The sequence below is a fragment of the Peromyscus leucopus genome, chromosome 2, assembly GCF_004664715.2.
Source record: "Peromyscus leucopus breed LL Stock chromosome 2, UCI_PerLeu_2.1, whole genome shotgun sequence".
Taxonomy (NCBI): Eukaryota; Metazoa; Chordata; class Mammalia; order Rodentia; family Cricetidae; genus Peromyscus; species Peromyscus leucopus.
The window spans coordinates 127,301,536-127,310,661 of record NC_051064.1 but is presented as its reverse complement, the minus strand read 5'-3'; the positions used below and the strand labels follow the sequence as shown (position 1 = coordinate 127,310,661).

General features: G+C 45.2%; 1 protein-coding gene across 2 annotated transcripts in view; it reads right to left on the bottom strand.

The window, feature by feature from the left end:
- Window positions 1-8,523: 8,523 nt before the first annotated feature.
- The window catches only part of Psmb2 (proteasome 20S subunit beta 2), a 36,618-nt gene continuing 36,015 nt past the window's right edge, over window positions 8,524-9,126 (bottom strand). For both annotated transcript variants that reach the window (XM_028885417.2, XM_028885418.1), the window contains one exon: window positions 8,524-8,757. In XM_028885417.2, coding sequence (XP_028741250.1) covers window positions 8,650-8,757 — 108 coding nt within the window. In that variant the 3' untranslated portion in view covers window positions 8,524-8,649. The remainder of the gene's footprint in view (window positions 8,758-9,126) is intronic.

The window sequence follows — 9,126 nt, the reverse complement described above, 5'->3', positions numbered from 1 at the left end:
GAATACAGTGCACATTTCATCGTGACTTGTTGGGCCCGTCTGTCCAGTCTGTGCCAGTGTCTAAACAGGGCAAGTGCTGACTCAGCAGCTCTCACCTTCTGAAGGGGTTCCCTCTTCAGACATCTTTCCTGATAGTCTTTCCCTTTACTAGACTGTACCTAAAGCACACGTATTCCAGGATTCGCCTCCCAAAACACAAATCCTCCTTTTGTTTTTTGCAGTTAAAGTTTTTGGAAGACACCTTTTCCTCTATTTCCTCACTCCTGACTCTCACTAACGCCCCTGCCAGTCCGTTTAAATCTATTCAGCATGGGCATCAATGATCAGCTCAAAGCTAGAGCCTTTTTTTTTTTTTTTTTTTTTTTTTTTAAATTTGATGTGACTAACCAAAAAATTGCTCTTAAAATTTTGGTTTTCTGGACAGGTTTTCACATAATCCAGGCCCGCCTCTGAACTACAGTCAGGCTGAGTACTGGAACTGTGCCACACCTGGTGTCTTGGTCTTTTCTGAAATGCTGTGTGGTTTCCAGCTTTTCCAGCTCACCTGACCTAGCCAGTTCCTACTCTGCCTTCTTGTCAATCTTGGTTCTTGGGGCCAGTGTCCCCCGAGATGGCCTCGCTCCATTTGGGGCTTTCTATTCCACATGCACGCTGCTGCCCTCTACCCTCAGCCACGATGGCTCTCCACTCCAGGCTGGGATGTCCTCTGTCTACCTGGTGTCTCTGACATACGGTCTCACAAGCACCTCAAACTTAGGTCTCAGATGGGGTGCCTGACTCAACGCCAGTCTTGAACACCTCCCAACTGTCGTATCTTTGCTAATGGCACCACCTCTACCAGGAACTGGGGAGTCCTATTTAATCCTTCTCTCCGTCTCCATCACACCTCCTTAGACCTGCAACAGCAGCCTCCCAGTCAGTCTGTTTTCACTGGTGCACCTCCATGCGAAGGCTGTGCTATGCAATCATCTAAACTTTGCTGGCTTCTCCAACCTCACTAACAATTCTCCTCATCACTCTCTCTATAGCAACTAACTCCTTTTGTTTGGTTTTTCAAGCCAGGGTTTCTCTGTGTAACAGTCCTGGCTGTCTTGGAACTCACAGAGGTCTGATTGGCTCTGCCTCCCGAGTGCTGGGGTTAGAGGTGTGCGCCACCACCAACTGGCCACTCACTTTCTTTTTACTCCTCAAACTTCGTGTCTCAGGCCACTGCTCACATTGTCCCCTGCCTGGCTTGTTTTTCCTCCAGTATTGGCACACATATTTTTAAACAAAGGTGTTGCCATCTCTGTTAAGAGTCCAAGGATGCAGCTGGGCAGTGGTGGTGCACGCTTTTAATCCCTGCACTTGGGAGGCAGAGGCAAATGGATCTCTGAGTTTGAGGCCAGCCTGGCCTAGACTGAGTTCCAAGACAGTCAAGGCTACATAAAGAAACTCTGTCTCCCAAGGATGTCCCTTATTTTCTCAAGACATTGTTTTGTTTGAGGCAGGCTCTCATGTATCCCAAGCTAGCCTCCAACTCACGATGTAGCTGAAGATGACCGATCCCCTTGACTCTACCTTCCGGATCTGGGAATACCTCTATACTCAGTTTCTGCAGTGCCAGAGACAACCCCAGGGCCTTCGACATGCTAGGCAAGACTCTACCAATGGAGCTGTGGCATCAGTTCTCTTAAATCATAATCCATATGTAGGAAAGGATATGAGAATTAGATGGGTACTCTCCTTTAACCAAAACCGCTGGTCTGGCAAGACCTTTGAGTTTTAAAATTATCAGACTGCCAGGCATGGTGGAACACACATTTAATCTCAACACTCAGGAGAAAGAGGCAGGTGAATCTCTGTGAGTTTGAGGCCAGCCTGGTCTACATGTAGTGAGTTTCAGGACAGCCAGAGCTATGTAGACACTCTGTCTCAACAAACAAAATCACAGATTATGTAAGGTTGAGATTAAATGAAGTACAAACATATAGTACTTATGCAATATTGGCCTGTCATATATATAGTAATAATCAATAAGAAGTGGATAAACAGCCGGGCGGTGGTGGCGCACGCCTTTAATCCCAGCACTCGGGAGGCAGAGCCAGGCGGATCTCTGTGAGTTCGAGGCCAGCCTGGTCTCCAAAGCGAGTTCCAGGAAAGGCGCAAAGCTACAGAGAAACCCTGTCTCGAAAAACCAAAAAAAAAAAAAAAAAAAAAAAAAGTGGATAAACAAGGGCTGGAGAGATGGCTCAGTGGTTAAGAGCACTGACTGCTCTACCAGAGGACCCAGGGTCAACTCCCAGCTCCCACATGGCAGCTCACAACTGTCTGTAACTCTAAGATCTGACACCCTCACACAAACATTCATGCAAGAACACCAACGCACATAAAATAAAAAAAATTAATTATTTTTAAAAAGATAAAGAAGAAACTCATTTTAAAGAACTTTTTAGTACTGGATAACTTTTCTTAAGGGAAAAAAAAACAGAGTCATCAGTCCTATTTTAAGAGAAAATTATAGCTGAGTAACTTGCCCAATGCCTGTGTTGTCTCAGAATTCAGTAGACTTCACACTGTTTATTCATAGCTGTTTGATTCATCTTCATTTCGCTGCACCCCACAGGCCTACCACAGAGAGGCCAACAGGCTTGACACCAGCCTGGGGAGCAGGTCCCCCCCAGCCCTGGTGCCGAGGCCCTGCGGTGCCAGCGTACGGTTAGGGTCACAGCACTGCAGAGGAAGCAGTACAGTGCGGACTGTGTACATGCTTGCTCTATGAAGCATCCCATGAAGCCTGGGCACGGGACTCTTCCTTCGTCATCCCTCTGCAGCTAACCAGCCCTGAAGCTTCTGACTGGCTGGGGTTAGCCTGAGGGAAAAGATGACTACGAACAGGTTTGCACAATGGTTTACACTGCTTTCTCTGGTGCAATACCAGCTCAGAATTAAACAGGGAGTCTTTGGATTAAGCAAGGATCCGGATTCTCAGTGTGTGTAAGCTCATGCTTAAAGCCCTCCCTGCTTTCTTGGAAAGGATCAGAGTATTAAGGAGAAATTTCTCGGGATCCAACTAAATGGAGCCTGAGCTTAAATGACAAGCAAAAGAGGGAGAAGAACCCAGGGAACTGATGGCTGAGGATTATGAAATGCCTAGTACACCAAGGCAAACAACGGGAGTTTGAGGCCAGCCTGCTGTACATGGCAAGTTCCAGGACAGCCCATGCTACACAGAGAGACCCTGTCTCAAAGTCATAGCAAGAAAATAAAGGGTGATGTAAACAGAGCAATGTGGTAGTGTGGCCTTCATTGAGAACAGAAAAAGGACAAGAGAAAAACATGAAACCCGAATAAAAGCTAGTGTCAATATGAATGTATCAATGTCAGTTTCTTGGCTGGACAAATGTAGCATGGTTATGAGCATGGTTATGTAAGACGCTACTGTTAGCAGAGACTGGGAAGTAAGGACTAAGGGGGAAATGTTACCTTTGTAACTTTTTTGTAAAACCAGCTATTCCACAATCAAATTCATTCAAAATAAACGAGGGCCAGTGAGATGGTTCAGTGAGTTAAAGGTGCTTGCCACCATGCCTGATGACTGGAGTTGATCCCAGGACAAGGCAGAAGGAAAACTGCAAGCAGATCTCACATACACCCATGCACGCACAAGCACACAGGTTTAAAATTTATTTTATGTGCATTGGTGTTTTGCCTGCATGCATATCCGTGTGAGGGTGTTGGATCCCCTGGAACTGGAGTTACAGAGAGTTGTGAGCCACCATGTGGGTGCTGGGAATTGAACTCGGGTCCTGTGGAAGAGCAGTCTGCTCTTAACTGCTGAGCCATCTCTCCAGTCCCTTTGTTGACTTTTTGAATATTTTATTTAAAAAAAAAATCTTACTTGAAATGTGCTAATACTGCTTAGAATATAATGCTGCTGTGTAACTCTCAGTCCCTTTTTCTACCATGTACAACTTCATCTGATGATCTGGGAGACGCAAATAGTGGGTCCAGTACTTCTGCTCCATTCTATCACAGACACTCCTAGGAGGAGGGTGAGATTGTCAAACCATTTCTCTAGCCTCAACACACTCACATTTAAAACGTTAAATGCTTGGGTTTCCAGCACAGGTAGCTGTAAGAAGGAAGACTAGATGGCTTTGGAGTGAGGCAGGTGGTAAAGTCAGCTTTAGACATGTTGATGTTCTTGCTGTCTCTAAAGCTGGGCTGAAGTATCTATGAATAAATTGATTTGTAGCTCAAAATAGAAATAGAGGGTGAAGACAGACAGCTGGGTTTATGGGTTTGCACAAGGCTGCCTGGAAACATGTACACTGAAAGGCAGTGAGCTTTTCACTCCTGGTCAAGTCCTGTTTGTGGAGCAAGTTTAGCCATGATTATGCTTATTGAGCATTTCCTCCACACCAGGTCCTGCTCTACACCACTGCATTGAAAACTACTACGAACCAGGTCCTCTTTCAGCCTTTTTATAGACACCTATGCTTCAGCAGGTATCGCCCAAGGGCTGGTGAGAAGCACCTGTAGAGCTCTTCAGGCAGATACCTAGAGATCCAGGAATGCAGCAGAGGGTCCAAACCCCTTCACGTGATGTTGGAGGCAGAATCACTTGTGAAGTGACTCATCTCTTTCTACCCAATTCTTACTACATTAAGCACTTAGCATCAGTGTATAAAGAAGCCTGTAAGACATCAGAACTGACTTCTCACTCAGTATTGAGTATGAATAATGATAGCAATCTCAGAAACAGGATATGCTTCTCTTAGACAAACTGAAAACCTATCTATATGTGGTATCATTATTTATTTATTTTTAGTTTTTTGAGACAGGGTTTCTCTGTGTAGCCCTGGCTGTCCTGGAACTTGGTAGAGCCTGCCTCTGCCTCCCAAGTGCTGAGACTAAAGGCAAGTGCCACCACCACCTGGCTTCTATATGTGGTATTAGGATTACAGATGCCAGGTGTGGTGGTGTACACTGAGGCAGGAGGATTGTGAATTTGAGGACAATGTGGACTATATGACAAGATTTCATATAAAAATAAAATAGTACAGCTTGGGTTAAGTAGGTCTTACTTTAGTCTAAGGCCAAACCGTATTCAAATGTTCTCCAGTGAGCAAATCAGTGAGCAACATCAGCAAACAGAACAGAGGTAAAAACTCAGGCTTTACTCACACACGCATAAACTACAAGGGTAGGGACCTACTGGTTTGTATTTCATTAAGCCCTATAGTAAGCTAGGCATTGTTGGATACCTGTGCTATCCCAGCACCTGGGAGGTAGAGAATCAGGATTTCCAGGCTAGCCTGGGCTGTATGAGATCCTGTCTCTAAACACCTAAAGGAATAAACAAAAACAAAACCTAAGGGGCTAGAATGCGAACTTACATTTCAGAATCACAGCTCCCAAGAAAACTCAATCCAGTGGTTTTCTGTCATGACAGAAGGTAAGAACTATTTGGGAAGCTTAAAATTCCCATGTCCAGCCTGGCATGGCGGTGGCACACGCCTTTAGCCCCAAGGCTTGGGAGGCAGAGGCAGGTGGATCTCTTGAGTTCAAGGCCAGCCTAGTCTAGAGCAAGTTAATAGGACAGCCAGCGCTACACAGAGAAACCCTGTCTCGAAAAACCCAAACAAACAAATAAACAAAAACCAAAAACCAAGACAAAACAAAACAAAAAACCAAACCGCATAGCAACTTAAAATCTGGAGTTCAGTGCAATCAATTACACCACAAAAGAAAACTCCCTCAGGTTATTCCAACACAAACAGCTTAAGCACCACTACTATTTGGGGCTGGAGAGATGGCTCAGCAGTTGAAAGCACTGGCTGCTCTTCCCACCACCCATATGGAGGCTCAAAACCATCCTTGACTCCAAGTTCTGATCTGATGGTCTTCTGGTCTGGCACACATGTGGTGGAGACGACATACATGCAACCAAAACATCCATACACATAAAATAAAAAAAATTAAAAAAAAAGCAACCCTGCTGTTTAAAGATCTTCTGAAATAGTCAGTGGTCGAGTGAATGCATGAGTCCCTGGGTTTCATCACACACACACACACACACACACACACACACACACACACACACACACACACGTGTGCGCGCGTGTGCGCGCGCGGGGGGGGGGGGGGGGAGGGAGAGAGGGAGAGAACCAGTGGTTCAGTTACCCCAAAGGAAAAAAGTACACACACTTGGGGGGACGGGGTCTAGCTATCTGGTTAACCTGTGGCATATCTATTTGAGGGAATATAGTGCAACTGTTCACAAGAATAAGGTAGATTTATATGCATTGGCAGGAAACAATTTCTAAGATAGTATATTATCAAATACATAGAACACCTAAAAAAATTTTTGAGATGAGGTCTTGCTACACACACAAACACACGCACACACGCACGCACGCACGCACGCACGCACGCACCCCTGGCTGGCCTGAAACTGACAGAGATCCTCCTGCCTCTGCCTCCAGTGTACACCACTACATCACCCTCATTTTCTTTTTTACATTTATTAGTTTATTTTAGTGTGTGGGTATGGCACACATATGGAACCATATGGAGGTCAGGGATGACTTTCAGGAGCTGGTTCTTTCCTTCACGTGGATTCTAGGGGTGAACCCAGGTTTAATAGCAGGAGTCTTACCTACTGAGCCATCTTGCTGGCCCCTAAAAAAAAGGCTGAGGCAGAAGGCTCATGAGTTTAAGGCTAGCCTGGTCTACATAGCGATTTCCAGAACAGCCTGGACTATGCTACATATGCAATGAATTCTTATCTCAGAAAAAACTTAACTGGGTACCGTGTCACATGCCTTTAGACCTAGCACTCAGGAGGCAGAGATGGATGGATCTTTGTGAGTTGAAGCCTAGCTTGGTCTACAGCGTGAGTTCCACATCAGCCTATGCTACACAGTGAGATTCTGTTTAAAAAGAAGGAAAACCCATGGATAGCTCATTAGGTGAAGGTACCTGGTGTTTGACTCCCAGAACCCACACAAAGGTGGAAGAACCAACTCCATCAAAGTTCCTGTCTGACCGAGACACATATAAACACATTATTATTTTAAATAAAAAACTCCACCTCCTTAAAAAAAAAACAAAGCAAAGCCCTCAGGCAAGAACAGCCTTTATTTTTGTGTGTGATGCTGCAGATCAAACCCAGAGTCTGATACTCGTTGAGCAGATAGGTACTCTACCTCTGAGCTACCCTATGCATACTTGTATCTTTTAAAACCAGGGAAGAAAGCTGGATCTGGGTTTAACTGCCAGGGCCACATGACAGCTCAGAACCGTCTGTAAACTCCAGTCCAGGGGAGCCAACGCCCTTTCAGACACTAGGCTCAAAGGTGGCGCACAGACATACATGCAGGCACACACCCATACATGAAAAATAAATAAAATAAAAAGCACGGAAGCAAGCAAGCTAGCTGGGCCTGATGGTTAAAAACACAGAATCCTAGTACTAGTGAGGCTGAGGCAAGAAGTTCCTTAGTTCAAGGCCAGCCTGAGTTACACAGCTGGTTCAAGGCCAGCTTAGGCATATTAGCAAGACCTTGTCACAAAACAAAAACTAGAAAGAGGACTGGAGATGGAGCCAAGCACTTGCCTACCAGGACAAGCACCTGGGTTCCATCCCTGTACCGCCCTCGCCAACACCTAAAGTACAAAGGGCCATAGTGAAGCAGGCTGTATCCACGAGTTCTTGGAAAGTGGAGAAAGAAGGATAAAGTATTGAAGGTCATCCTTAGCTACACAGAGTTCAAGACCAGCCTGGGCTACATGAGATCCTGTCTCAAACAAAAAAACATGTAAGAAATTAGTATCTGAAGTGTTATCTGAGAAAGTGATCAGAGATAATAGGAGGAATAATTTCTTGCTGTTTTTCCACTGTTGACGTATTTCCCAAGTACATCAATCAACTGGAAAAGATTTAAAGGCTGGGACATAGTTCAGCTGGTACTCATAAGTCTGAGTACCCGAGTTTGATCCTCAGAATCCATAAAACCAAACATGGGCATGTTGGTGCGAGGCACACTGGGTTCCCAAGAACAACACCCAAGGTTGTCCTCTGTCCCCTACAATGCATACATGTATTTCAAAACAAAACACACAACAGATTTTTTTTTTTTTTTTTTTTTTGAGACAAGGTCTCTCTACATAGCCTGGTTGTCTTGGAACTTACTATATAGACCAGGTTGGCCTCAAACTCACAAAGATTCTCCTGCCTCTGACTTCCAAGTGCTGGAACTACTGGCATGGACCACCATGTCCAGCCAACAAAAAAGATTTAAGCTCAAAGGCAAAGAGATGCAGTGCTTTAGAGAGAACAAGACATAACAAGCAGAGATCGAAAGAGCGAGCTGGAAGAAGCTGGAAGGAAGACAGACAGTGGGCTTCGAGCTGGCAGAGACACTCAGATCATTAGCAGAGGGAGAGGGACAGGAGGGAGCATCCTGACAAGATGACCCTCCTTCTGGTTGGTTCCTTCCTACGCAACGTTAGGTAAACAGACCAAAACCAGAAAGCTCAATTTAGTTATCTTCAGCTTTATTTTGATTAACCATCTATCAAGAGTGCACGTCAATAGTGTAGAAAAAAAATTAAGGAGCCTATCAAAAAAGTCCCCTGATGAGTAGGAGGAAGGACGAGACGTTAGGAGCCCTTCTTAGTAAAGGAGATGTTCTCCAGGTTATGGATGCCATTTTTGTCAATGACCCGAACGCTGAAGGTAGGCAGGTTCAAGATGAAGCGCTTCTGGAGCTGCAGAGATATGAAGGAAATCAGTGAGCAAACATTTACTGAATACTAAGTGTGGCAGGTTCTGTTCTAAGCTAAAAGATCCAGTGTAAAACCTCTCCTGTGGAACTGGGCAGCTAGTGCCATGTCACTAAAGAATGTCTATATAGTAGCTGGAGGCTGACTGGAGAGTAGTGACCGTGGCCTGCAGCTGAGAGCCTGCCTCCGGTCAAGTCAGCCCATACACGAGGCAATCCAATGTTTACCCCACAGTCTGCTACCAATCCATCTATAGGAACACACCTGCCTCTTAAAAGTCTCCAGGTAGTAAGCTAGCAAGGTCTAACAAGAGACTCTGACCTGAACAGGACATCCTAGGTTCCAACAGTTTAT